This window comes from Cygnus olor, chromosome 23 (assembly GCF_009769625.2).
Source record: "Cygnus olor isolate bCygOlo1 chromosome 23, bCygOlo1.pri.v2, whole genome shotgun sequence".
Lineage (NCBI taxonomy): Eukaryota > Metazoa > Chordata > Aves > Anseriformes > Anatidae > Cygnus > Cygnus olor.
This window is the reverse complement of record NC_049191.1, coordinates 2,128,005-2,155,647: the sequence shown is the minus strand read 5'-3', so window position 1 is coordinate 2,155,647 and position 27,643 is coordinate 2,128,005. Positions and strand designations below refer to the sequence as shown.

Genomic DNA, 27,643 nt, shown 5'->3' with positions numbered 1-27,643 from the left:
CCGGCACGGTGCGAAGGTGAGCGGTGGGCGCTGCGCAGCCGGGTGGGATTCAGGGCGGCGAGGGGCAGGGGCTGGTGGTGGGATGGGGGGGACACGGGGGCTTCAGGTGCCCCCCTCCTGGGGTGTCACCCCCAGCACAGGGCTCTCGGTGTGCTCAGTGCTTTGGAAGGAAAGGGGAGGCATCAGGCAGGGGCAAAGGGGCCAGGGGTCCTGCTGGCACCGCATGGCCTCAGACCAACCCCAGCGCCCCCAGCACCCCAAATCCCGTGTCCTGGTCACTGTGTCTGCACGGAGCCGTGCTCACTGGCTGTGCTGCTCCCGCTGAGGGACGGATGCACCCCTATGGGTGTGCTCCCCTGGGCAGAGCTGCTGCACCCCAAACACGTGGGCACCCAGGTGGGGGCTCTGTCCCATGGGTGCTGCTGGTGACGGCTGCGCTTGAGAGACACAGCTCAGCGGTGATTTATTAAAGGCTGCAGGACAGCAAAGCTGGGGGAGAGGGTCTCCACGTGCTGAAGAGAAATACGTGCAACCTTGAAGCTGGGAGACCCAGACATGGATATTCTCAGGGTGCTGGGATGCCCACAGCACCTGGGTGCTCAGCTCTGGCTCGGCACAGCCGAGCCCCATGGCCAGGCTGGATGGAGCAGGTCTCCACGTGTTGCGGTGCCCTGTCTCAGCAGAGCCACGCTGGTGCTGCACGCTGAGCCCACCCCGTTATTCTCCTTCTGGAGTAAGGGCTGTCCCAGTCACGCTCGACCCCCCTCCTCCCCGTTCTTCTCCTTTTGGAGCACGCGTTATAAATATTAATCCTTTTTATGTAACTTCTCAGCGAGGTGGGCAGAGCTCTGCTCCCCGCGTGCACGCAGGAGCTGCCGTGCCAGGTGGAAGCACCTGCGCTGCGGGGCCGGGTGAGGGCTGGGGCTCACCAGCCCGGGTGTAATGGGTTACCGGGGGGTGTCCTTGTGTGCCAGGGGCTGGGCAGCCCAGCTCGGGCTCTGGTGACCCCCAAGGGTTTGCTCAGCGGGGTGGGACAGCGATGGGGACCACGGGGCTGCTGAGTGCCGAGATGTTGTGCCGACCTGCCTGGTGACACGGCCGTCCTGGGACACGGACATGAAGCGCTGGGACACGGCTGCTTCAAACCGAGCTGCAGGAGCTCCTCTGGGCCATGTTCTTGCCCCGCACAGCGGGTGGCTTCGGGAGGGCACGATGCCAGGGCCGGGCACGTGCCGCCGTGTCGCTGCCGCCACCGCGCGCAGCGAGGCGTTAACCGGCTCATTGTTCCGCTGCACTTGTAACCCGCACGCGCCTTAATTATTATTATTAGCAAATTACACCGCCCGGTGCGAGGGGCTCTGCGGGCGGGCGGCTGCTGACGGCCCCGCGGCTGCCCGGGGAGGCTGAGCCCCTCGTGGCAGCCCCAAGACCCCGGAGCGCTACCCGGGCAGGCAAGCGGGGTCCCGGGGAGATGTTGGGGGTGGGATGCCCATGGTCTGGGGGGGGGTGCCTATAGGCTGGGGGGATGTTCACAGTCTGGGGGGATGCCCATGGTCTGGGGGATGCCTATAGGCTGGGGGGATGCCCACGGCTGGGGGGGGATGCCGATGGGATGGAGGGATGCCTATGGACTGGGGTGTGCGCATGGGCTGGGGGAGATGCTCACGGTCTAGGGGGATGCCCACGGGCTGGGGGGATGCCAAGGGGCTGGGGGGATGCCCTTGGTCTGGGGGGATGCTCACAGGCTTGGGAGGATGCCCATGGGCTGGGGGGATGCCAAGGGGCTGGGGGATGCTCACGGGCTTGGGGGGATGCTCACGGTCTGGGAGGATGCCCGTGGTCTGGGGGGATGCCCAGGGTCTGGGGGGATGCCCACGGTCTGGGGATACCCCTCGTCCGGCATCCCCCCGTCCCCACGCGTGGCACCGCGGCTTCCCCACCTCCTCCCCCCGCCCTGCCGAGCCCCGGCGGGCGGGGAGCAGGGGGTCTCGGGCGCCGGGAGGCGGCGGCAGAGCCGCACCGGAGCCATTTTGCGCCGCCGCCGCCTCCCGCTCTGCCTCCCGGGGAAAATCCATCGCCGCGTCTTGTGGCTGCGCCGCTCGGCGCTGCACTGCGGGGCCGCCGCCACTCGCATGCTGCCGCCCGCCGCGCTCCCACGCGTGGGGCACCGGCCCGGGCCGAGCCGTGCCCAGCCGTGCCCGAACGAGCTGCGGGGGGCCGCCGGGGAGCCGCCGGGCACCGGCACCGGCCCCGGTCCCGGCCGGAGGATGTAGGCACCGGGTAAGAACCGCAGCGCGGAGCACTGCGGGGGGCAGCGGGCACCGGCGGGGGGGGGGGGGGGGGGGGGGGGGGGGGGGTGGGGGGTGGGGGGGGGGGGGGGGGGGTGCTCGGGGATGGTGCTTGGTTTTGGGGTACGGCCATTGGGATGCTCACGGTCCTCACGGTCTTCACGGTTCCCCCGTGCCTCTCCCCGGGAAGCCGCGATCGTCTGCCGCCCCCGCTGGGCGCTCCGTGCCCTCCCTGCCGGTCCCCGGGCTGGTCCACGCGGGACGGTTCCACGCGAGGTGTCCGGCCCCGCAGGGTCCCCGCTCGGCCCCACCGCGCTGGAAGGGAGCTGTGGGGTGCGGGGGGGGGGGGGGGGGGGCATTTGCTGGCACCGTGGGGGCAGGGGGCACCCGGCATCTCCCACCTCCCGGGCCCCCCGGGCAGGCAGGATTTGGCAGCGCTTCAGCAGGGCGACGCCGGCCATCCCGCTGCTCGCCCCGCTGCAGAGGGCTCGGGGATGGGTTGGGCAGGCCCAGGGCCCCCCCAGCTCCTTGGTCTCCCTTCTCGGCAGCCTCTGGTGCTGTGGGGTGGGAGGGGTGCGGTGCGGGGTGATGGAGCCGGGTCCCAGCCGGGTGGGTGCCAGCAGATGCCGGGGTGCCGTGGGGTGCGAGCCGCGCCGTGGCTCTCACCGCGCTCCCAGGCTTCGTGGTGCAAGCCGGCCCCGCCGACAAGGACCGGGAGATTTTGGGCGCACGGGGTCCGGGTGCCACGCTCTTCTCATCTCCTTCTTTCCCCTTGGATGATGGGATTTTGTTCCTCCACCCGGTGCCAATCCTGCAGAGCGAGTTGGCGCCGGGACCGCTCGCCGCTCTCCATCCCGTGACGCCCCGCACGTCACCTCTCTGCCGGGGCCGAGCTCGAAGGCCCGAGCGCGCAGGAAGGACAGAGCCGGGCACGGCACCAGCAGCCCCCGCGGGAGCTTGGGCTGAGAGCAGGAGGCCTCCCTTGGTGTAAATCGGGGCAGGATGCGGCCGGCAGCGCAGGTTCTCCTTTAGGAAATGGATGTCATTTCCTGTCCATCGCAGTCCCTCGCCTCCCTGCTCCGAGCATCCTCCTGCACACGTCCGCAGTCCCCGGCCCTCGAGGACACCCGGCCGTGAGGAAGCTCCACGGCCTCGAGCCGGGGCACCGAGCCGGGCACAGCCACGCTCGGGGCGGAGGAGGGAAAAAATAGCCATCAAAGTGTGGAGCATCCCAGCTGGGGGGCAGTGAGAGCGCCGGCAAGGGGGAAGCACAGGCGTGAGCTGCATTTCGGGCTGCGTTACCCCACTGAGCCCTGGCAATGCTTGGAGGAGAGGGCAGGGGGGTGCCAGGCTGGTGCACGGGGGTCCGCTCTGCATCCCATCGCCAGCTCGGGGCAGAGCCATGCTGGGCCAGCGGGCACGGAGCCCCTGCAGGAGCCATGAGGCCAGCGCCTGTGCTGCTGCGGGGTCCTCACGGCTCTGCCCGGCAGCGTGGGCAGGATCAGGCCCCACGCTCGGGTTCAGTGCCCAGGTGCTGCGGCGGCGGCGGGCTCCAGCTCCAGGTTTTGCAGGCGCTCGCTTCTCTCCCATCAGCTGAACTGAAACCCTGGATCCCACCGAGCCAGAAATTGGGATCTGGAGCCAAAGGTGACTCTTGGCCCTCTTTTCCATCATGGGCGAAGCTAAAATCTGGTTGTGAGCGATGCGAAGAGCCTGGATCCGGCTCAGGGGCAGAATGCATGCCTTGCGCTCCTCCTGACCATAAATTGGATTTCCTGAAATAGCCTGTTGAAGACCAAACCCCAACAGGGACCGAATGACAGGTCAACAGGGGTGTGGAAGCCCCACCACGATCCTGGCTGCCTGCTTCGAGACTTTGGCAGCGAGCAATATAGTAATACACGGGGCCATTGCCTGGGAGAGCGCAGAGCCGGGCAGCTAAGAATAGCACCGAGCCGTGCCGGGGGCTGGGGGGGCCGGGGGAGCCTGGGCATGCAGCCGTGGTCGGATGGATCCCGGTGATGTGTGGATGGAAGCGGCTGCCTGCATCCCTCGTACACGCCGTGGCGCAGGCACGGCAAGGAAGGCAAGGGATGGGGACACACAGAGCAGTGCCCGGTCTCATGGACCTACATAGTGCCCATCAGCGTGGCCTCAGGGCTCTGCGGTCCCCGAAACCTGGGGCTGTATGGTGGCAGCCATGGGTGCTGAGGGGGCTCAGCCTCAGGGGGTCGGGCTGCTCGCTGCCAGCTGCGGCGGCAGCACGTGGCAGCAGAGCCAGTGCCCGTCAGATTAAGGAGAATTAATCTGTACTTTCCACCTTTCCGCAGGGCCGGGGGCGCTCCAGGCACCTGGTGTCCCCCACCCCACGAGCAGATGTGCTCCAGCCTCTCCCTGTGTCAGTGCCTCTAAAACCTTCCCTAAATCCTAATTCAATTTCTCACGTTTTCCCCCCCCCCCCGCCAGCTCACTCCTCCCCAAATGCTGGAGTTGGAACGAGCCATGACATGGTTTCTAATCAGCTTCTGAATTCATATTTCTCTTGGCTCTCTTCGGAGGAGGCTTTTCAAAGCCTTTGTCTGATGCTGCCCGAGCAGAGAGCTGCTCTGCAGTTCTCCCTCGAAGCCTTGCTAGCAGCCGGTGCCCGAGCAGCTCGGCGCTGCTCGCGGGAGCAGCCGGGAGACCCTACCCAAACAAAGCGCTCTTCGTGGCAGGGAACTCGCGAGGCTGCACCAACAGCACCCAGGGCTGCTGCCAAGAGCAGCCGGGTGGGAGCCAAGGCAGCAGCCTCCCCACCACAACCCGGGGGCCGCAGCCCCCCTGGGGACCGCCGCCGGTGGTGCTGGGCTCCTGGCGAGCCCCGGGTGCTGCTGCGGGCGTCGCGCTGGCTCTGGCTCTGCGCTGCTCCCCGCACCCGCTCTCCTGGGCACCCGGCCCGCATGCCCGTCCTGGCTCGGCTCCTCTGCGGCCGGTGCATTGCTGCTTTTGGCTCCTTCTCTGGCACCCGAAGCTTGTCGGCAGCGAGTTGTGGCTCCGAGCGAAGCCAGGGGATGCAAACACAAATCCCAGCGCTGCCAAGCCCCAATTAATAACCTGTGAATCATGAGGCCGCTGGAAGAGCAGATGTTTGCGGCGCGGGTGCCAGTGCTCGGCGTTTCACCCGGGTCTGCCCGGCCCTAAAAGGCAGCTCGGGGAGCCGAGGGTAGGGGCTGCGCTCCCCGCCTGGCCCCTCTCCTGGTGGGGCCAGGAGCCATTTGGGCTGGAATCAGCTGAAGTTTGCGGTGGGCAGAGCGGAGCTGGAGAACAGCCTGTCCGTGGGAGTGCGGGGGTGCCGCGTCGGAAAACTGAAAGGTACCGAATGCCGGCGTGATGCCTGGCGGGGGACCTGCCGCTGCCCCGGCCCCGCTGCTGCAGCTGTAGGGGGCTGTCGGGGCTCTGCTGGGGCTGGGGACCCCTCTGTTTGGGGGCACGATGGGGAAACGCTGCGTGTCTTGGCTGTGGCTGTCCTCACCGTGGTTGTATGATGGTGGGGCAGGATGAGGCCCCGTGGTGGGGCTGCCTGACGCGCCCCAGCGTGCTGCCGGCATCGGCGCAGCGGGCAGCAGGCAGGGTCGGCGCTCCCCGGCTCGCTTCTGCTCCGAGCTCCCTGGGACCCCGGGGGCTGGGGGAGAGGGGAGCCAGCCCCCGGTGTGTGCGGGTGGATTGGGGAGCCGTGGGCGCGCGGTGGGGCCGGCGGGGGCGAAGGCTGCGTGCAGGAGGAGCGGGGTAGCAGCGCTGGGGCGTGCGCGGGGTGCTGCTGTGCGGGGCGCGCGGGGGGCGCAGAGCGGTGCGGGAGCGGCTGCGTGGCCGTCCAGGTGCAGAGCGCTGCAGCAGCGGTGCCCGCGTGCCTTGTGCAGCCGTGCGTGCGCACGACGGGGCCGCGTGTCCGTCCGCGCGCAGCCATGCACGGCGCGGGGGCGTGCGGGCGCTGCTCGGCGTGGGCAGCCCCTTCCCGCGCGGGGGCGGCTGGAGCGCGTGGGGACGCGGGGGTGTGTCTCGAGAGCGGGGACGCCGGCTCCGCCGCTGCCTCTCGCCGGCTTGGAAGGTGCCGGTGTTGGCCGGGAGAGTGGCCGCCGCGCTGCCTCAGGTGGCCGTGACCCTGGGGACACCGCCGTGGCATGGGCAGCCCGTGGGGATTTGGCAGGGAAGAGCGAACCTGGCCGCCGCCGCTCGGACGTCCTCCGGCTCCCGGCGGGCGTGGATGGGCGACCGCACGGATTAGGGCTGGGGAAGGGTGAGTGGGGCGCAGGGAAGGAGAAAGGGGTGCCGGGCGGGGTGGGGGCGGCTGAGCGGGACCCCCTCCGGGCTGTTCCCCGCACCCCTGCGGAGCCATTCCTAACCCTTTCCCGGCCGAGCCCTCCTCGCTGGCAGCCACCTCCTCGTCTCGGTGTGCAGCGTGTGGCTCCCGGCCAGCCCTTGCCCAGACAAGCCCCGGCGCAGCTTGGAGCTCGCCCGGCCGGGATGGGGAGCTCCCAGCCCAGCCCCGAGGTCTCTCCTCCCTTCCCCGCAGCCCCGTGCTGTGCGTGCTGGGGCCGGGGGCTGCACACACCGGGGCTGTGCGCGGCAGCAGCCGGTGCTGCGCCCGAGCTGGGCTCGCCCTTGGGGACAAGCTGCGCTCACCCCTGTGGATGTGGTGGTCTCTGTGAGGGCATTCGGTTAGGATGCAGGTGAGTGCCCCCTGCTCCAGGCCGCCCTGCACTGTGGCACATAGTGCCGGGTGTCCCTGTTGTGGTGGAGGGGCAGGAGGGAGCGGGGCTGTGCGCACACCGGAGGTTTCGTCCTGTGCTCAGGGGTGCAGGGGGAGCGGTGGCCCAGCACCGGAGAGATCAGAGCCCAGGGCTTGGGGCTGTGAGAGCAGGGGCTGGGGAGCCGGGGGAACCTTCCCCAAGTCCTCCATGGGATGGGGTGGGTTGGGGTGGGCGTTTGTTTGCCCAACCGTTGCGTTCCGGAGGGATTTTCCTGCTCCATGGCAGAGCAACGAGCAGATTCCCAGTGTGGATGGAGCGAGTGTGCCGTGGTGGCACGGGAGGGCAGGGCTGCACCCCAGTGTGTGTGCCAGGGATGGGGGCCCCCTGGGACCTGCTCCCAGCCCCTGCTGGAGCCGGAGAGCACCAGGGCTGTCTGCCTGCCAGACGGCCCCGCTGCTGGGGAGCAGCACAGCCGGTGCCGACATCTGTGCTTCCAGCCCAGCCTGTCTCCGCTTCGCTCCTCGGCACGGTGCTGGTGGCAGCCTGGTTGGGGCACTCAGGTCCCTCCGTGCCTCCGTGTGGCTTTCCCCTGCCACCAAAACCCTTCAATGAGCCGGCATCGCCAGTGTGTTCTGGGAGGGGAAACTGAGGCAGCAGAGAGGGACGTGGCAGAACTCCCCCTTAATCCTCACCGTCCTCAGGCTCGGTCCCACGCCTCGCCCCGGGTTGTTTTGTCTTGCCGAGCGCGCACCTTGTGATGCCAAGAGCCAGGGGGAGGCGAGGGCGTCCTGGGACGTGGCCTGGGGCAGCGCTGGCACCGGCTCCCAGCCGTGTGCCTGGGGCTTTGGGGCTGCCTGGCTCCTCCTGCAGCTGCCTCCCTGGCCCCGGGCTGCGAGAGGGGCTGGCAGCGGGGCTGTGGTGGCGTGGTGGTGGCCTTGGTGGTGGCTTGGTGGTGGCTTAGTTGTGGCTGTGGTGGTGCCTGGTGGTGGCCAGAAGCTGCCCCGGTGCTGTGCAGCCCGGCACCACGTGGCCGTGCTGGGTCCAGCTGCTCCAACTGCTGCTCCAGCTCCATGTGGCCAACCTGTGGCGTGTCCCTGTGTCCCCTCGGTGCCTCCTGAGGATGCAAATGGATTCACTGAGGTTTAGGAGCCCCCCCCCATCTCCTTGGGGACATCCCGGCCCTCACATCCCAGCCTGCCACCGGCCTTTGATGTGCAGCAGCTCCAGACAGGCTGGCAGGACGAGCAACCAACCCGCCGATGTGCCTGACACCCCACACCCTGCCCTGCTGCCGGCGCTGCTAATTACCCCGCCGGGCAGGTAATTACCCCGCTGGGCAGGTTGGACGGGGCCGGGGCGCGGGTCGGGCTGGAAAGTGACGACGCAGGCCACCTGGGGACACGGGCCACCCAACGCTCCCTCATCTCCACGGGTTTTAGGGAGGCTGGAGGGGTGCTGGGGGCTCTGCCCGGTGCCTGCCCCCCCAGGTGGGTGCAGAGCAGATGACAGGGGGTGCTGGGGGCTGCACCACAAGCTGGGGAGCTGGGACCCCCGGAACCACGTCCCCATCGCCCGGTGGCGGTGTCAGCGCTCCCGGCACAAAATGTCAACCCATGCAAATGAGGCTGCAGGAGCGGCTGATTGAAGGGCCCTGCCCCGCCTCGGTTGCAATCAAATATGCAAATGGCTCCCAGGGAGGCTAGCGAAGGCTATTAATAGCGGGGGACGAGGCTGCAAGGAAGCACGGTGTTCCTGGGGTAGGGGAGGCTGGGCTGCGCTGCCTCAGCTCGCCCCTCTGTCCTGCCTGGGCCACCCGGTGACACCCGCCACCCATGTCCCAGGAGGGGTGGAAGGAGGTCCCTGCATTCCCACAGGCACCAGTACCTACTGGCTGGCACCAGTATGGCTGTGGCCCTTTTTAGGGTGGGTGCCTGCCCTCCTGCCCAGACAGATGTGTTTCCACGCCGAACAGTGGGAAACCCAACGGGAAATCCCGATTCCTGAAAGCACGGGGCTGAGATTTTACCAGGGAGAGCCCGACCCAAGCCAAGGAGCAGTCGGATGCCTGGAGGGGACCGGTGCGAGGCCTCGGGGGAATTTGCTGTGAGTGGTTTGTGAGTGGGCAGCTCCTAAAGCGGGGAGCTCGGCCTGGGGCAGCCACCTCTGTATGGTGTAGGATAGAGCAGGCAGTGCCAGCAGCCTGGTCCCAAGCCTAGGTGCCTGTGGGATTTGGGGGTGTTTTCCCTCTGCTCTCCTCTTGTCCCCTCTCTCCTCCTTTCCTCCTGTCCCCAGTGAGGGCTGTCACCCTCTGGGACCCCACCGCAGCCCCCTGCCCTCTCTGTCACCTGCCTTGTTCTGGGAGCCTGGAAAGCGCCTGCCCTTTTTAGAGAACTGTGGAAGTAAGGCTGGAGACAACAGTAACTAATTATTCAAAATCTGAACCTGGAATAATTAGCCCAATTAACAGTCTCAGGTGATGTTCTCTTCCAGCTGATAACGGCCTGAGGAAGGAGGAAATTAATTAACCCATCAGCCTGACGTTTGTAGGTCACGGTGCCCTCTGGATGGCAGCGGGGGCGTTTTGGGGTGCCCATCCCGCTGGGTGCAAGGCTCCCCAGCCCCTGCGTCTCTGGGGTCTGGGTGCGGGGGCTGTGGGGGGGACGGGTTTGGGGTGGGTGCAGGGAGAGGGTGCCGTGACCCGAGGCTAGGGTGATGGGCTCGGCGTCCCCCGGGAACGTCACCGGCGCGGGTTCGTTAGCGAGGCGGAAGCTGTAGGCCTTTAAGGTTGCTGTGGAAACGGCGGTGTTCGGTACGGCGAGGAGCCTGCTGCTTCCTAGGCTGCCCCCCCCTGCTGCGGGGAGGGGACCCCCGTCCGGACATGCTGAGCCCCCTGCCCGGGGGTCCCCTTCCGGAGAGGGGCACGGCAGGGGGGTGATGGCACGGCCGTGGCAGGGGGCTGAGCTCTTGCGGGCTGGGCCCCATCCCCATCTGCTCCAGCACGGCCCCCCCAGACCCCCAGCTTGCCCTTGGTGTTGGTGTGGGACCCCACAGCCCTGCCACGCGTGGCTCTGCCCTGTCCCTACCCACCCCATAACCCGGACCCGCTGGGTGCATGGGGCCAACAGTAGCCCCCCCCCCCCCCCCCGTGCCCTGTCCTCGCACCTCCACCGGCACGTGGTGCACGGCGTGGCCTCGGCGTCCCTCTGAGCTTTTGGAGGTTTTTAATGAGGTAAATGGTATAAAAGCACCGTTTGCCCTAAATGCCCATCCCTGCGTGAAGCTGCTGCTGCGCAGCCTGGGCCCACCCAGGGAGCTGGCGCGGGGGGGGGGTGCCACTGGGGATTGTGGGGTCCGGGTGCTGCACCCCAAGAGGAGGAGGAGGAGGAGGTGGGGGAAACGTTTTTTTCATTGCATTTTCAATCATTTTCCTCCCCCTCCCCAAGTTTACAGCTCACCTCAGCGGCGTATCGGCCTCCAATCTCATTAAATCAGGCAAATTGTAGCATCTGATATTTTATGGAGATTAAGGTGTGCACCCGACTCTATAATTATCGGCAAAGATGTATTTACAATACCTTGTTGCTAGTAAACAAAAAATAACTTCAGATCAAAGCACTTTTAGAGGGAAATAAATCTGCCCGCGGAGCCCCTGCGATCGGCGGGGAGAGGAGCAGAGGAGCGCAGGATCGCTGCTGCCCGGGGATGGGGGCGCGGGGGTGGCTTGGGGACGGCCCTGGTCCCACCTGGCTGCTGCAAATCCTAAACCTCAAGGGTCAGGATGTGGTCGGGCACCCGCTGTGCTTGCTCGCCCTTGCCCAGGGGTGCTCGCCCAGGGTGCTCTCCTGCCATAGCTCTGCCAGGGCAGAGGATTTACACCCCGGGTTTCTCCCAAGCCCCGGCTGGTGTGGGGCCGGCGTTTATCGATGCAGAGCCCGGAGCAGCCGGGTGGTGCCGTGCCCCGCGATTTTTCAGCGTGCTGGGAGCGCTGCGGATTACCGGTGAGGTGACACTGTTTTATCGCTGCCTCAAGTGGATTTATCTGCGCGGCAGGGCCTGGGCTCGCCGCCCGTGTAAATCACCGCAGTGCCTCCAGCACGGCACCGAGGGCCGTTCGGTCCCCATTTGGCCACGCATCTCATGGGGCTGCGCCATGGGGGGGCTCCGGGTCCCCGTTCCCCATGGGCCCCTGTTGCAGCCGGGTGGTGGGGCACGGCCATCCTTCCCTCCGTGTCTCGCTCTCCTGCCCGCCGAAACGCTAATAAATGGTGATAATGCCGCAGACGTCCTCTGGAAAGGGCTTTGAGACAGATGAAAAGCCCTACTTAAGAGTGAGGCCATTATTATTAATAACTTGGAGCGAGGCTGTAAATTCAGCCGACACAGCTATTATGGGAAACCAACCTGCTCCCGCGCCGGCCCGGTGCGTCGAAGGCTGCCCGGGTGTGGGATGGGGACAGGCGAGCGTGGGCTGGGGGGCACCTGCAGCCCTCAGGGTGGGGGAAATTCAGGGGAAAAGGGTAAAAACCTCTGGGCAGGCTCCAGCCAGGTGCTCGGGGATGGTTTCCTTGGTTTATGGGAAGCACACAGGTGTGAACGAAGGACATGGTGTGGAGCAGGGTTGGTACCCGGGTCACCCACAGCAGAGCTGCGGTGACCTTGGGGACAACGCTTTGTGTGCGGGGCATCTTCCCCCCCAGGAAGGGACGTGGGTGGGGATGGCAACAAGGCTGAGACCTCAGGAGGGGTGTACGGTCTGTGAGATCCCACCACGACCTTCCCTGCGCTGGCTGCCCATCTGGGGAGCATCAGGGACCTTTTACACATTAACAAAAGCTACATTACAAATAACCCGGTGCGGTTCCTCGCGTGGTGCCCGCAGCCATCAGCCAGGTCGGTGAGAGGCACGGAGCCGCCGTGACTCTCTTGCGGTCAGGATAATTTTACATCTCTAATTTCCACCCTGAGAGTGGCACAGCCGGGGCACTGTGAGAGCCCAGCCGGGGCCACAGCGGGTGCCGACCCCTGGCTAGGGCAGTGGGGTCGGGGTATGGGGTGCCGCAGGGTGCTGGGGCCGTGCTGCCTGCACGGGGCTGAGGCCGTGGCCGTGGGCTCGTGGCGCTGCCTGCGCCCTGCTCGGGAGCTTCTGCGGGGGACCGAGCTTTGATATAAATATCTTTTTGCACAGCACACGACCTACTTTCCAGACAATGCCATTAGCCTCTCGACTCCCTCATTCATCTTGCGCTGTCCTCCCCCTGCCCGCCCCGGCGGGACCTGTGCCGGTGCTGTGCACCCGAGGAGAGGTGAGGCAGGATGGGTCCCGGCTGGGTGGCACCGTGGGGACCCCTGTGCAGCGCTGTCCCCAGGGCAGGAGGGGGGCAGGTCCCCTTTGGGGTTTCTCCATCCCATTCTGGAGGGTGCTCAGCTCTGGTTGTCCCTTCCTGCTGTCCCCAGCCCATCAGCCTGTGCTCCTGTGGCAAAGCAGGAGGCAGGCAAGTGTCAGCTCCAGGATGGAAAGTGGGGTCCAGGGACCCTCCTGAGCACCCCCAGAGTATTCCTGGCACTGGGGCCGTGCATGGACGGCACTGGGAATGGTCCCCAGGGATCCCCAGGCTGTGCCGTGCAGTCAGCAAGTGGCTGCTGGGATTTGGAGCAGGCTGGGGCAGGGGGTGCCTGGCCCCACCAGCACAGGGCTGCCCACCCTCCGGCTCCCAGTGACGTTGGTTTTTCCTGAGCGCTGGAGACGAGTCCCCAGGAGGCCGGGAGGCCCCGCGCCTGCCGCCTGCGTCCCTCCGTGTGCTGCTGGGGCTGAGCCCTGGCTCGTCCCCTGCAGCTAAAATTAATATTCAATTTGTATTGCTGGTAAATCCTGTAAATCTCTTTTATCTCTAAGCTCTTGTAGCAGGAATATCAGGGGTGTAATCTCCGCGGGGGCCCGTCCTGCTGCCCTTTGCAGCTCCCTGTCTTGGGCCGCGCTCCCCTTCCCGCATGGCTCCCGTGGGATGCTTGGGAGGCAGGTGGGGAGCAGGACACGGGATGCCTGCAGCAGAACACCCATGGCACTGCCCAGCCCGGGGGCAAGGGGCTGTGCTACCCCCGTGCCCTGTGTGATGGGGACACCGGTGCCGATATGGTCCCAACAGTGTCCCCCATCCCCGCCGTGACCCTGCTCCTTGCTGCTCTGCGCCCTGCCCTCGCGTCCCCCTCACCTGCACGCTCTTCCCCCACGCTGGGCCCGCGCCGAGAGCACCGTGCAGAATTATGTAGTTTATTTAGCTTTTCATCAGCTTTGCAAATTAAGCCCATCGATTAAAGCGGCAGTTTGGGTCCTCCACTGGTGAGCTCTGCTCGATGGGCTCGCGGTGCCCGTCCCAGCCCTTGGCCCCAAGGGGGGGCTGCAGCCTGGCAGGGGGGCTCGGTGGCCTGGGACATCCCTCCTGGTGGGGACCTTGGGCTCTGCTGCTGCACCGTGCCCAGAGCCTGCTTGCTAGAAGGTGGCCTGCTGCAGGGAGAGACGCAGAACGGGGCTGGTGCTGCGAAGGAAACTGGTTTTACTGGGCGGCATCTGAGGTCGGGGCAGGGGGTGGCACGTGGGGGGGAATTCAGGGCGCAGAGCAGCACTGGTGGCCGTTCAGAGCCTTTTGGCATGGCCGCGTGCCCTGAGCTCGCGAAAGCAGCTTTGAAACGATCCCAGCTTAAGTCATTACACCGCGGGGCCGGGAGCTAAGTGGCTTTCGGAGCAGACGCAGCACTTCCCCGTGGTGGGAACGGAGCGGGCTGCGGTGGGGATGTGGAGGGTGAAAATGGAAACGCCGAGGGCTGGGGGTGGGGACAGGGGGTTTGTCCGGCACCGCTAGCAAGCTCGGGGGCTGTGGCACAGCTGGCAGCAGCCGTGCGGTCCCTGCTGGGGCTGCCACATCCCAGGTGCCTGGAAAGGGTCCGTGAGGCATGGACTTCCAGAGGTACTGTTGGCTCTCCATCCCGCTGGGACCCCAGTGTCACCTTCACCGAGGTGCCGGGGGGGGCAGCGGGGCAGCGTGCCGGCTGCTGCTGCCCTGGGCAGTGCTGGCAGTGCTGGGTGTGCGTGCGAGGGGAGCTGCCCGTGGCATCACCGGCGATGGGCACGCGTCGGAGCGCACTGAGCCCCGCGCCAGCTGCTCGGCGGTGACACCGGAGGGCGGGTGGCAGCCCCATGGGGACACAAATCCTGCTGCCATACAGTGCTCGGGCAGCGGTGGCAGGGAGGCTGGGGAGGGCGAGCTGGGGGGATGCCGGCATGCACTGCTTTGCTGTCCAGGTGCGTTTCCTTCCCAGCCGCCCCGTCCTAATTATTCACTCATCCCTAATTACTTGCTCCTCCCAGCACCCTGAGGCCGCTGGTGCTGTGCATTTATCCATCTCTGAGCTTCCCTGACTGCCCCGTTGGGGAGCAGGAGGTGGCCCCGTGGCCCTGCCCGTCCCTCCCCCGTGCCCACTGCAGGATGCTCGCACCAGCCCCTTTCTCTTACCCCTTTCTTCCCACCCAATTTATTCCTGGGTTCTGACTGCTGGCCCATCCCCTCCCATTTGTGAAGGGTTTTGCTGCTGTGAAGCAGCTCTTCCACGTGCTGGGGCTCCACGGGGACGGGGCGCTGGAGTCCCCTCTCCACTGGCTTTGCCTCTGCAGCACCGGGATGCTCCAGCTCGGGACAGAGCCTGGCTGCTGTCCCCGGGGATCAGCTCCAGCGCTGGCACAAGGCCGTGGCAGCAGCGGGGGCCCCGGCCCTGCTCCCCCCGGCACCGGTGGCAGCGGCAGCCGGAGGCAGCGGCGCTGCGGCGGGGAGTCCCGGTGCTGGCGGCCGTGCGGGATCCCCAGCAGCTGGGGCATGGTGTGGCAGTATTTCCTCGCTCTGCTCGAGGAGTAATTGCTCAGATGGGGACTTGGGGGCAACTCCCATCCCTCTCCCGGCATGGGTAATGAGTCAAGAAGACTCAAAGACAAATGGCTCATTAAGAAGCAGTGCTGCATTGCAGGATTTTTCATCCCACCAACCGCTGCATCAGCAGAGGCAGTACCTCTCGCGCGCTCGCTCTCCCCAGCTCTGGGAGAAGGAGCTGTCAGGCAGCCGGTGCCGGTGCCAAAATTAATCATGTGCTTAATAAACTACTCCCATCAAACAACCTGTCCTCGGAGTCCCCTCGTGCGGAGCTGGGCAGATGGGAAGAGCGACGCTCGGTGTCCTTCCCCGGGGACAGCGGGGTCTTGCTGTCCCCAGCTGGGGTCACCCCAGCGGTGCTGAGCCCTGCTGGGTCCTGCTTGTGGCCGAGGAGCTGGAATGGTCCCTTCCCTGCACACAGGGCCGGAGCAGCTCCTGTGATTAATGGCATCAGTAAAGGGGAATAATTCAGGCTCTGCTGCCTGCAGCTGGGCTGGGGCTGCACGAAGGCAGCGGGAGCTGGCTCAGGGTGTCCGGCCCTGGTGCTCTCAGCTCTGCTGCCCTGGCCCCTCTCAGCAGGCTCGGTGACTCTCGCTTGCTCTGCCCGCATTTGGAATTTTTCAGCTGGCATTTGTCCTTCGTGACTTTTTAAAAAATATCCTCATCCCTTATTTATCCCAAGCTGCCTCTGCTTGGGTTCTGCCCCTTGTTTCTGCTTGGTTTCTTCCCAGGCAGGGCCCGTCTCAGCCCTCTATTTTTGTTTCGGTCCCGGTAACTGCCTTTGATTTCCTGAGCACACCGAGCACGCTGGCTGTGATCTTTGCATCCTGCTCGCTTGGTGTCCCAGCTTGCCTTCTCCTGGGGCTCCTTCGGCTGCCTGTCCGAGGGCCTGGCGGGGCAGCACGTGGGCTGGGTCCCGTCCCTCTGCGCTAGCGCCGCTGGAAGCAGAGGGCTGCGCACCGCTCCGTGCCCTGCTCAGGGCGAAGCTGCCTTCGTTCTCCCTGAATTCTCTGCTCCTGGATGAGCTCGGTGCCGCGGTGTTCAGCTGCTCCGGAGCTCCTGACCTACCTTCCCTGCTCACGGCTGTGCTCCATCCGTGCCTGCTGCATCATAAATATTGCACAGGAGCGTGCTCTCGGAGCGCTGGCGCTGGGCACGGCGCTGGGCACGGCATCCTCTGCGCAAACGGGGCTGAGGCTGGGCTTGTGGGAGCCAGGGGGTCCCTGGGGAGAGGGACCCCAGGAGGGTCGGGGTGGGGGGACGGCACCAGGGTTCGCTTTGGGAAGGGGATGATCCCGTAGCTGGCTCCTCCAGGGGAGCATGGTGCTTCCACTCATCCCCCCTGTGGTTTGGAGGAGGATCCCCCGGACCGTGATGGGCTCCATCGAGCGAGCGCAGCCAAAGGGGGCTGCCCTCACCCTTCCCTGTAAAGTAATTACTTACAGGAATGACAACTTCTGACTAATTACACTATCTCTTTCCTGCCTGACACAACTAATGAAATATCCATGAGCTGCTTTCAGCTAATTCAACTTTTAAGAAATAATTACTCGACGCAGAATTATGTACTAAATTAGGTGATTCCTTTACTAAGCCCCCTTTTTTTTTTTCAGGCTGAGTAAATTCTACTAATACAGCCTAATAAATAACAGAGTAATTAGTAATAAAATAAATGTTTGCTTTCTGCAATCCTTCTCGCTTACAACTAGTTGGGAAAAAGTAAATAGATTAAAAGCACGGTGGAACCGACCTGGCGGTATTCCGTATTTATTTTCATCCAGCGACTGTAGATCAAATTTGCTCAGCTCCTAAGTGGGAAGACCATTTTTTTTTTTTTTTTTTCAGACTCCAGCTCGCACGCGGTGCCGGGAGCTCAAGCTGCGTGTTTGTTCTCTCTTGCTTTCATCACGAGCCATAAAGATCCCCAGCAGGAACCGCGCTGCCAAACTTGTCGCTAATTTGCAAAGCAGAATGGACCGGGCTCGCGCCATCCTCGCTGCGCGCCTCTGCCGGGCGAGCGGCTGTAAAAAATCACTTTGCTCGCGCTGGAAAGCCGAGGTGGCAGGAGGAGCCTTTGTGGAGCATATGGCCGGATCCAGAGCAAATCAAAGTCAACGGCGAGGCAGCCGCTGGGCCGGCTCCGGCGCCCGCTGGCAGGGAATTGCATAAGAGGATGTGGCTGGGGATGGTTTTGGGGCGTAGCCGGGCGAAACACGTGCGGGGCTGCGCTGGCCATGGGACTGCCTCGGTCAGAGGAGGGAAGGAGGCACTGCTAAAAATCCCGGGGGATTTGGGTCAGGCTCTTTTTTGGGGACAACCGCTCTTGCTCTTCCTCCCTGTGCTTCCTCTCCCTGCAGACCTTGGTGCCCCCAGGACACCCCGTGTGGAGGAGCCAGCGGCCGGGCCATGAGGACAGCATCCCCCTGAGCGCCGGGCGGTGAGTGCACAGCCGGGTCCTGCCTCTCTGGATGTGACCTGGAAACCTTGCAAAGCCTCCTTTTGCACTGCAACGCTTTGCCAGACCTAGGTGTTGCAGCGGGGTTTGCAATCCTGTCCCCTCCCCATCGCGTGTCCAGGGGTGCTGGGTGGGACTGGGGTGTCGGAGGGGTGCCGGGGGTCCGGGCTCCATGGGGGCTGCACCAGGTACCTGCAGCTGGGGGAAGCAGCATGGCGCTGCTGCCGAGGCTGAGATCTCTCCAGGCGGTGTAAGGAAGCAGAATTGCCTCTACTAAGGGCCCCTGTGGGAAGTGAAGCGGGGAGCTGAGTTTGGGTGAACCCTGCAGCACCCCGGGGGTTACGAGCCCCGGTTCTTCCCCCGGACCCTGGGGTGGGCAGGAAAGCCGCAGAAGCAAAAGTCAGGAGGAAGTTGGTGGTGAGGGAATTGCTGCTGGGAGTTTCTCGGGGCTTTGGATGCAATAAAGGCAAGAAGTGAGTTATTTGTAATGGTAATTATGCTCTTCCAGTTTATCCTAGCACATAATTGTGTGGGTGGTAGGTTCCCAATGGTGGTAATTACCCTGGTGTTAAATGGCACAGAATTCAGCCGGTGCTGGGTTTTTTCCCCCATCTTGAGACTGTGATTTTGTGGGATGTGGGGACAGGAGGGCTCCCAGGGGTCTCTGCATGGGACCCCCAACCATGCTGCCCATGCAGAGCCCCCCAGGAGTGCTCCCGTCCCCTTCCCGCTGCCAGCAGCTGTGGGGGAGCCGTGGCGCTGCCTTGCTGGAGCGCTGGCTTTGTTTAATTCCTCCCATTCCCGAGCACAAAGCCCGCCCGGCTCCTAATAACGGGCTGCTCGGCTGTTGTGACTCCTTCTTCCTGATGTGGTGGCAATATTTGGATCAGCTGAGCACTTCCCTCCGTGAGCGTGAGATGATAGCTCAGCCCGCGGAGGCAGAGCTGGGGCTGGGAGGCAGCCTGTGGTCACCACCCATCTCTCCATCCATCCATCCATCCATCCGTCTGTCTGTCCGTCCGTCCGTCCGTCCATCCATCCTGCTTCTGACTGCCTGTGTCGCCGCAGCTCCCCCGGGAGGGCAGAGGCCTTTCTTTTTTGTAGCAGGCTGCAGCTTCCTTCATCTTAAGAGGCAGCAATTAGCAAGCCTCGTTAGAGCAGGAGCAAGATTACGAGGGCAGGGGGGAGACGAGCGGGACCGAGTGATCCAGCCTTGAAGCTGGGAAGAAAGGCGAGGGGAGACGCTTGCCGGGGGGGGGAGCACACTCCCTGGCTGCTGACAATGCTCGCAGCTCCACCAGACCGTGTCAAGTCCCTGTCCCCTCCCAGAGCTCTCCCTCTCCATCCCTGTACATCCTGGGGGGCCCCTTGTCCATCCTCCCCCCAGCTCCCCATCCAACAGCTCTGTTCCCATGCTCTGGCTGGGCTGGCTGTGGCCCCCAGGGCTCCTCGTCCCCACTGTGTCCCCTGGGGGCTGTCCCCAGACATGTCACCGCGGCTGGAGGCTGACCCGGCTTCGTGCAAAGCCACCTCGCCTGAATCTGATTCCAGAGACAAGGTGCCCAAGTCACCCTCGCTAAATATGATAACGAGCATTAATTGATGCCTGTTAATTAGCCAAGCTACACTGGAGAATAAGCACTTTCCTCATTTATAGTTGTACCCAAGGCAGGGCCTTGGAGGGGCTGTAGGAAGACGAATCCCCCAGGGGTGCGTATGGCACTGGGCATCCCCACGGCCCCGTGGTGCAGCTGGGGACGTGGCGAGGACAGAGCCAGTCCCGGAGCCACCAGGCAGAGGCACTTCTGTTGGAGCAGGGCTGATGCGATGTTCTCGCTTTTGCTTAAGGAAATGGTTAAACAAGAGCGAAAAGAGCGTGGTGGCGCTGCCCGGGCACGTGGTGGCACAGGATGGAGGCACTGGGGGAACGCGAGGTGTCGAGGGAGCTGCTGTAAATGCGGGGTGGCGGCGGTGCTCAGGCAGCACGGCGGCTGGGAGGGAGGACGGGCTGGATGGAGATGTCAGCGCCGCGGCAGCCCCCCCGGTCCTGCTCCCCGCTCCAGCTCATTAGCGGCTCTGTGAATCGCGACGGCTGGAAAACTCAGCCAGAACCGTTTTCCTAATGGAAAAACACTTCATAATATTTGGTGTCGGGGAAGAAAACAAGTTTCTGATGATGTTGAAATGTCCTCCCTCACCGTCTGCAAGCTATCTGCTTTGAATGCTTCGTAGCTGGCTGCTGCTTCTCCTTAGAAATCCCCACGTTTCGGCATCTACCCGGGCAGCCAAGTGAGAGGCAGCCCTGCAGCCCCACGCGTGCTTGGCACCGCTGCCTGTCCGTGCCCCGGTTTGGCCAGGTCCCCAGCATGCCAGGTGGGGTTTCAGGGGCTCAGCCGGGGCCAGATCCTGCCCCAGGAGCTTCCTGGCCCCCTCGGTTTGTTCACACAGCACAGCCCAAACACTTTACCCGTGCAGGATTGGGGTTTTGGGATGGCGGAGGGGAGTGTGACGGTGTGCCCCTGCCTGTCCCCGCAGGTGAGCCCGCAGGGACAGCCCTGCAGGATGCCGAGGCTACGGGGCGGGTGCTGACACCATGAAGGGCTACCATGGGGAGCGTAGCCAGGCACAGCACTCCTCCGGCCACCGCTGCCGCTGCATCCCAGAGGACTGCGAGCATCCCGCGGACTACGTCGCGCACGGCCCCGAGGGCCGGCAGCCGTACCTCCTCAGCCCCAGCGAGCCGTGTTCCCTGGAGCATCCCTTCTGCCCGGCGCGGAGCCCCGGCGCGGCCGGCGAGTGCCCGGGCGGGCCCCTGAGCGAGCCGCCCTCCGGCAGCGCCAGCAGCACCTTCCCGAGGATGCACCACGCGCAGCAGCAGCCCTACGACTCCTGCGACGAATGCATGGCGACCGCCCACCCCGCCAGCAAGATCAACCGCCTGCCGCCGACGCTGCTGGACCAGTTCGAGAAGCAGCTGCCGCTGCACCACGACGGCTTCCACACGCTGCAGTACCCGCGGGCCGGCGGCGCCGAGCCGCGCAGCGAGAGCCCCAGCCGCATCCGCCACCTCGTCCACTCCGTCCAGAAGCTCTTCGCCAAGTCGCACTCCCTGGAGGCGCCGGCCAAGCGGGACTACAACGGCACCAAGATGGACGGCCGCGGGGACGGCTACCACCACCACCACCACCACCACCACCACCACCACCACCAGTCCCGCCACGGCAAGCGCAGCAAGAGCAAGGACCGCAAGGTGGACTCCCGGCACCGGTCCAAGATGATGGGCTGGTGGAGCTCCGACGACAACCTGGACAGCGACAGCAGCTACATGGTGTCCGGCCGGCACGCCGTGGACCAGGGCACCCAGTACTGCGTGGACGCTCCCGAAAGTGCCTTCAGAGACTTGACCTTGAAGAGTCTAAAGAGCGGTGGGGAAGGAAAATGCCTGGCCTGCGCCGGCATGTCCATGTCTCTGGACGGCCAGACGCTCAAGAGGAGTGCCTGGCACACCATGACTGTCAGCCAAGCCCGCGAAGCCTACCCCAGCGCCGGCGGCACAGAGAAAACCTTGATGCTTCAGGAGGCAAAGGCCAAAGACAGAGCCTACCAGTACCTGCAGGTGAGGGGGCCGGGCAGGGCTGCCCCACAGGACCACGGCCGGCGATGCTGTGGGACGAGCTGGGGCTGGGTCCCTCCATCCTGGCCATCCCTGGCGGTGTGGGGGCCATGCAATGCCAGCTCTGCTCCCTGTCCCCAGCACAGCCCCATCCTGTGCTGCTGCTGTCTCCTCTCCTTGTGGGTCTCCTCGCAGCAGCACAAAGCCCCTCTGCAATCTCTTGCCCCGTAGTCCTGTGGGTTGGGGTCGAAGCAGTGCTGCCTGCACAGGCTCCTCACAGCCCTGTGCCCTCTCCCTCATCTGGGCTTTTATCCCTCTAGTGCCTGGCCCAGTGCCACCGCCTGGCCCGTCACGTCACCAGGCTCCCTTCTAGGTCACCCCCCCTTCCAATTAAAAGCTAATTAACTCTTCGCTCCCTTTCCCGGGGGAAGGAGACAGTGAGTGGCAATCCGAGGGCGGGCGGCAGTGGGGGGATCGGGGCAGGGTGCCGGCCCCATCGCCCTCCCCGCATGGCCCAGGGACGCCATCCTGCCACCGCAGCCTGGTAAGGACCCCGTGGTGCCGGCGGCACGGCCACCAGCCGGGTGGCCGCGCTGGCATGGGTGGGATTTGGCCCAGCCGCGCCTGCTGGGGGGGCTGCGAGGTGGGAGCGGGTTTTGGGAAACAACCCCATATGGGGCAAGCAGGGAACGCAGCCGAGGCTGCCAGGAAGGAGCAGCCCTCCGGGATTTGGGGCAGGGAGGGCAGAGGAGCGGTGCCGCACGCACTCTGGGTTCGGGCTGGGCGCGCACGCCGGGCTCGGGCTGGCTCGTGGCATCGCGCGCGCCCATGCTCGCCTCCTGCCCCAGGTGCCGCAGGATGAGTGGAGCGGGTACCCGGCGGTGGGCAAGGATGGGGAGATCCCCTGCCGGCGGATGCGCAGCGGCAGCTACATCAAGGCCATGGGCGACGAGGACAGCGCCGACTCAGACGCCAGCGCCAAAATATCGCCCCGGGCAGCCACGCGGCGGGACAGCTACCGCCGCTCCTCCAGCGCCGACCAGGCCAGGAGCAAGTAAGGGCTGGTGCTGGGCTCTGGGGAGGGATCCTGGGCCGCAGCCACGTGCGAAGGCTGGGAGAAGAGGTGAAACTGCAAGATGGCGGCAAAATACCCAGATCCAGGGGGAAAACGGGCTTGGTCCTTGTCCCTGTCCCTGCTGCCCGTCATGTGCATTGCCCCTCTCCTGATGGCTCTGTACCAGTGGGGACCCGGATGGCTTTTTGGGGTGGTGAGGATGCCCTGCTGGGGATCCCCCCATCTTTGCAAGGCTGCCAGGAGCGCTGGCTGCAGCTTCTCGCTGCGTGCATGGGTGCAGAGCTGCAGTGGGGACCTTGCATGTGCTGCTGCCACCGCTTGTGCCCAGAGCCCACAGCCACGCACAACGACACCGTGCCAGGGGCAGCTCCACCTCAGGGGGGCTGCCATGGGGACCCCACTCTGAGCATCTCTGTGCCGGACCCAGGCAGAGAGCAAAGCACCAGGCAGGCGTGGTGCAGCACGATTTTGGAGACCTGCATCCAGCCTCCACCTCTGGCAGGTGCCAGGAAGCCCCCGGGCCCCTGGGAGGTTGGGGAGGTGGGAAGGGGTCTTCACAAGAGCTCAGGGGCAAGTGATGGCCTGCGGGAGCATTGCTGCGGCTGCATTTCCAAACGCTCGGCTGGAATGTGTTGCTTTTGGTGCGATCCCTTCTATTCCCACTGTCTCTCATTAGGTTTGCAAGTAGGCACTATTCTGATTCATATATCTGTAACTGTCCCAGCTGCGGCACGCCACCTCGAATGCTCCCTCGGGGACAGGGCTATGGGCGCTCCTTCACCACCGGCCAGGTAGGGCCTCCTGTCCCAGCTGGGACGTGTCCCCAAGGTGGGGACCGAGGGCAGATGCTCCCCTGAGCATCTCCTGCCCCACTGGGCTCCGTCCCCCGCTCGCCACCCCAAGCATCACCCACCGCTCTCCCCAGATCAACGACGAGCTCAACCACCAGTTCGAGGCTGTGTGCGAGTCCGTTTTCGGCGAGGTGGAGTCGCAGGCAGTGGAGGCGCTGGATCTGCCCGGCTGCTTCCGCATGCGGAGCCACAGCTACCTGCGGGCCATCCAGGCGGGCTGCTCCCAGGACGACGACTGCCTCTCGCTCTTCTCCATGTCGGCCCCCCCCGGGCCACCCATCACCAGCAGCATCCTGAAGCCCAGCACCTGTGAGTCCTGGGGGTGGCAGGGCATCGGCAGCGCGAGGGTCCCCGCGTCTCCCCACCTGCTCACCCAGGGCTGCTGCCCCCCTCAAGCCCCAGCCCCCTGCAGCCCCCGGCATGGGGTGTGAGCATCCTGCTCCTCAATGAGCCCCTCATTTGGGGTCTACTGTGTGTCCCCAGCATCCATTTTCTGTCCTTCCCCCTGCTTCTTTCCCCTTTCTTGCTGCATGCTGTGGCAATTTATCCAGCATGGGCCGGGGCAGGTTCCTGTCCCTTTCTGGGGATAAGCTGGCCAAATGGCCACTTGGGGTCCTGCAGGGCTAACCCAAGCTGGTGTCTGTGGCCCTGCTGGTCTGCGCCAGCCGAGGTGCAAACCCAGCCAGGCTGTGGGCCCTTCGCTGCGGGAGGAGGTGGGCGCCGCTCCCCGGGGCCCTCGCTCGCGGTAGGAAATGAGAAAGTGTCTGTGTTTTCACGCGCCTTTTCATCCTGCGCCTCTCCCACAACAGCTTTCAGTTACAGAAAAGCTCCACCTCCCATCCCTCCAGGAACCAAAGCCAAGCCCCTCATCTCCGTCACGGCGCAGAGCAGCACCGAGTCTGCCCACGAGAGCTACCTGCCCGGCGAGGTCGCCCGCAGCCCCGCCTGGTCCAAAGACGCCGCGGCCCGCTGCAACTCGGCCGAGAGCCTGGAGAGCTCCAAGGTGACGGCCGCGTCCCTCGACCTGCCGCCCGTCCAGCCCCGCGCCGCCCCCAAGCCCTCCACGCTCATCATCAAGGCCATCCCCGGCCGGGAGGAGCTGCAGAGCTTGGCTCGGCAGAGGAAATGGCGTCCCTCCATCGGCGTCCAGGTGGGCTTCGCTCCTCTGCCTGGGTTTGAGCCCCAAATCCCAGTCTGCCCAAGCTGTGTGGCTGATGCTGAGCGGCTGCTGCATGTCCCCTGGCTGCTGGTGTGTCCCCACGGTGACCCTAATGCCACCCCTGTGCCCGCCAGCTTGCCCTTGCTCTCCCAAGGGTGCACCCTTCTCCTCCTGGTGCTGCACACCGAAGCGCCCGAGGTGTGGGGCTGCCCAGCTCACTCTCCCTCTGTCCCCGGCAGGTTGAGGCCATCTCCGACTCGGACACGGAGAGCCGGAGCCAGAGGGAGTTCCACTCCATCGGGGTGCAGGTGGAGGAAGACAAAAGGTACCGAGGGGCCAGGCCGTGCCGTGCCCCGAGCACTGCGCCGAGCCCTGCCAAGCTCTCCTGGCTGTGGCTTTCCCTGGTTACAAAGCTTCGCGTCCCCCTGGTTCCTGCCCGCAGCATCTTCTCCCTCTCTCCTCCCAGCTGATGCCCCCAGAGCTCAGCACCATCCTCATCCTAGGCTGGCTGCCCCCGTATGGGGCAGGATCTGGCCTTCGCACTCGCACCCGATTGCTGCAAAGGGACAGCCCGGGGAAGGGGCTCTCCTGCTCCCACACTGTGCTGGGGGCTCATTTGCTGGGTTCAGCCCTGGGCTCGGAACCTGGCCCAGGCCCAGGTAAAACCTCTGCGTTTTTCTGCAAAAAAATGTGATTTTTTTGCCTGGGATGGGAGTGCTGTGAGCCTCACAGCCTGTGAACCTGCACAGCCCGCAGGAAGCGAGCTCTGGGTCCGTGCCCACCCACCCCGGTGCACGCTCTTCGGCATCCTCCAACACCGTCCAGCACTGGTAGCCATGGAAACGGGCTAAGAGCACAGGAAATGAAGGACTGGCAAGATGCAGCTGCTCAGGGCTGTCCCTGCAGACACCGTGCATCCCCAGCCTCACCTGCGAGCCTCCCTCACCCCACATATGCCCACGATGGCACTAGTGGGGGGACAGGGGTGGCAGAAACGTCATGGCTGGCTCGGGACCCTTGGCATCCCTGGTGCAGCCACCACAAGGGTCCCCAAATGCTCTCTCTCTCCCCAGGCGAGCTCGCTTCAAGCGCTCCAACAGCGTGACGGCGGGCGTGCAGGCGGACCTGGAGCTGGAGGGCTTCGCCGGCCTGGCCGTGGCCACCGAGGACAAAGCCCTGCAGTTCGGGCGCCCCTTCCAGCGGCACTCCTCGGAGCCCGAGTCCGGCCGGCAGTATGCAGTGTACAAGACGGTGCACACGCAAGGCCAGTGGGCGTACCGGGAGGACTACCAGATGCAGTACGACACGGTGGAGGTGCCCCGCCGCGACGCCTGGGTGGAGCGGGGCTCCCGTAGCCTCCCCGACTCCGGCCGTGCCTCCCCGTGCCACCGCGACGGCGAGTGGTTCATCAAACTGCTGCAGGCGGAGGTGGAGAAGATGGAGGGCTGGTGCCAGCAGATGGAGCGGGAGGCCGAGGACTACGACCTGCCGGAGGAGAGTGAGTGGGGCTGGGCTGCGGGGCCGGGCTCCCCTGGGGCTGCATTGGCACGGTTCCCACCTGCGGAGTGCCTTGGAGCATCCCCCCTGTGAAGCCATTTGGCTCAAGAGGTTGGGGTCAGGATTGTTACCTTGGGGACCCCAAATGATGGAGCAGGGTCCTTGCCAAGCGATGGGGAAGGGATGCTCGTGTCCCCATGGGAGAACTGACCGCCTGCTTTCTCCTGGGCCCTGCCAGTCCTGGAGAAGATCCGGAGCGCCGTGGGCAGCGCCCAGCTCCTCATGTCCCAGAAGGTGCAGCAGTTTTACCGACTCTGCCAGCAGAACATGGTGAGTGCCTGTCCAACATCCTGAGGCTGGTGAGCGGGGCTGCAGCTCAGCCTGGTGGGCTGGGGGCAGCAGAGCCGATGCTCTGTGGGATGATGTGGCCCCTTTTGTCCCCGCAGGATCCCAATGCCTTCCCAGTGCCCACCTTCCAAGACCTGGCTGGCTTCTGGGACCTGCTGCAGCTCTCCATCGAGGACGTCAGCATGAAGTTCGCGGAGCTCCAGCAGCTCAAGGCCAACGGGTGGAAGATCATCGAGCCCAAGGTAAGGGCAGGGCTCGGTAGGGGAGCACAGGGCTGGTGCTTGTGCGCATCCCTCCCTTCTTCGTCCCCAAACACATCTGTGGCCAAACTGCTGCTGCCAAGCTACCGCCGGCAGAACCAGCGGGTGCTTTCAGCAACCACTTGAAAAACAAAGAACAGGAAAAAAACGAGGCCATTCCTCTGCTGTGATATTGCAGCCGGATTCTGGGCAGCACTGTCTGCAAAGGGCCAGGCACGATCCCACGCACGTGCACGCTGCGAGCGCACAGCCCCGCGCAGATGTTTGAAGGGACACGCGGCCTCATCTCAGCTCTCCATCACATGCAGGGGGGGCTAAGGGGGACGAGGGGCCGGCCCCGTGCCCACCCTGAGGCTCCCCCGTTGTCCGTACAGGAGGAGAAGAAGGTGCCTCCCCCGATACCAAAGAAGCCGCCGCGCTCCAAGGTGCACCCGGTGAAGGAGCGCTCCCTGGACTCGGTGGACCGGCAGCGGCAGGAGGCTCGCAAGCGGCTCCTGGCAGCCAAGCGCGCCGCCTCCTTCCGCCAGAACTCGGCCACCGAGAGCGCAGACAGCATCGAGATCTACATCCCCGAGGCGCAGACCCGGCTGTGACGGGGGGGGGCCTCGGCTTTTCTACCCGGACTGGACGGCGCGTCCATCGCTCACTGTGATCGGGGGCCGCGGGGACACCCTGGGGGCAGCGCTTGGCCCACTCACAGCTTCTCTCTTTTTCTATCGTAGACGTTTCATGGATCCGACGGTGAATGAACACCAACCCGGTTCTGCCCCGTCCCGTCGCCCCCCCGCCCGCATGCCCCTGCCCGCCTCTGCCAGGGTCCAGGGCTCTTCCTTCCCCCTGCCCTCTTTGGGGCCGTGTCTCAGATCTTCTGTCCCTTGGCCCCCCTCGGTCCCTGTCCCGTCCGAAGGAGAGGTGACCCCAGCCACCAGCCCTGCTGGGTGGGAGGGGAGGGGGCTGCAGGCAGGCCCCCCCCCCGCCTCTCTGTAACTCAGTGCAATCCCGCGGCCATGGGGACGGGCGCCCCCTGAGCCCCCCAGTCCCGTGCCCAGCCGGAGCCCCGCTCCACTCCCCGCCTCCTGCCCCGGTGCGTGGGGAACCCAGGGGTCCCTGACCTATACACATATATAAATATAACCTAAGGAATAAAACAGAAACTACACACGACCAGAGCTGTGTTCTGGCGGGCGGGATGGACCAGAGCAGCAGAAACCCCCAGCCCCGCTTCCCTCGCACCAAGTATCAGCACTGGCGTCCTGCACCCGTTCTGCCCCCTTCTCCCATCTTTCTGTCCATCTGTCTGTCCACATGCTTGGAGCACCTTGCGGACAGGGCAGACGGTTCCCCCTTGACTCTCTGACCTGGTGCAGGGCGTGCGAGCGAGGCGGCAGTGTTGGGGAGACTTCCCCAGGCTCATGCAGGACCCCACAGTGCCGGGCTCATGCAGTGCCCTGGTG

General features: G+C 65.0%; 1 protein-coding gene across 6 annotated transcripts; it reads left to right on the top strand.

The window, feature by feature from the left end:
- Positions 1-27,353, top strand: DLGAP3 (DLG associated protein 3). 6 transcript variants are annotated; one of them, XM_040535070.1, is made up of 12 exons: positions 1-16; positions 16,777-17,368; positions 19,922-21,002; positions 21,848-22,053; positions 22,751-22,865; positions 23,000-23,234; positions 23,735-24,075; positions 24,324-24,409; positions 25,158-25,582; positions 25,820-25,911; positions 26,028-26,171; positions 26,564-27,353. In XM_040535070.1, the coding sequence occupies exons 3-12, from the start codon at positions 19,980-19,982 to the stop codon at positions 26,780-26,782; spliced, it is 2,886 nt and encodes a 961-aa protein (XP_040391004.1). In that variant the 5' UTR covers positions 1-16; positions 16,777-17,368; positions 19,922-19,979; the 3' UTR covers positions 26,783-27,353. The 6 variants fall into 6 exon arrangements, with proteins under 6 accessions (XP_040391004.1, XP_040391003.1, XP_040391002.1 ...); XM_040535069.1 differs by lacking the exon at positions 1-16 and adding an exon at positions 2,100-2,280 and having other exon boundaries at positions 17,289-17,368; XM_040535068.1 differs by lacking the exon at positions 1-16 and adding an exon at positions 6,240-6,561 and having other exon boundaries at positions 17,289-17,368.
- Positions 27,354-27,643: the final 290 nt, after the last annotated feature.

Excerpts from the sequence above, each read along its gene's own strand:
- DLGAP3 (XM_040535070.1), top strand. The coding sequence starts at position 19,980 with ATGAAGGGCTACCATGGGGAGCGTAGCCAGGCACAGCACTCCTCCGGC. Across the intron at positions 22,054-22,750 it reads GCCGACCAGGCCAGGAGCAA|GTTTGCAAGTAGGCACTATT; the intron begins GTAAGGGCTGGT and ends GTCTCTCATTAG. Across the intron at positions 25,583-25,819 it reads CTACGACCTGCCGGAGGAGA|TCCTGGAGAAGATCCGGAGC; the intron begins GTGAGTGGGGCT and ends GGGCCCTGCCAG.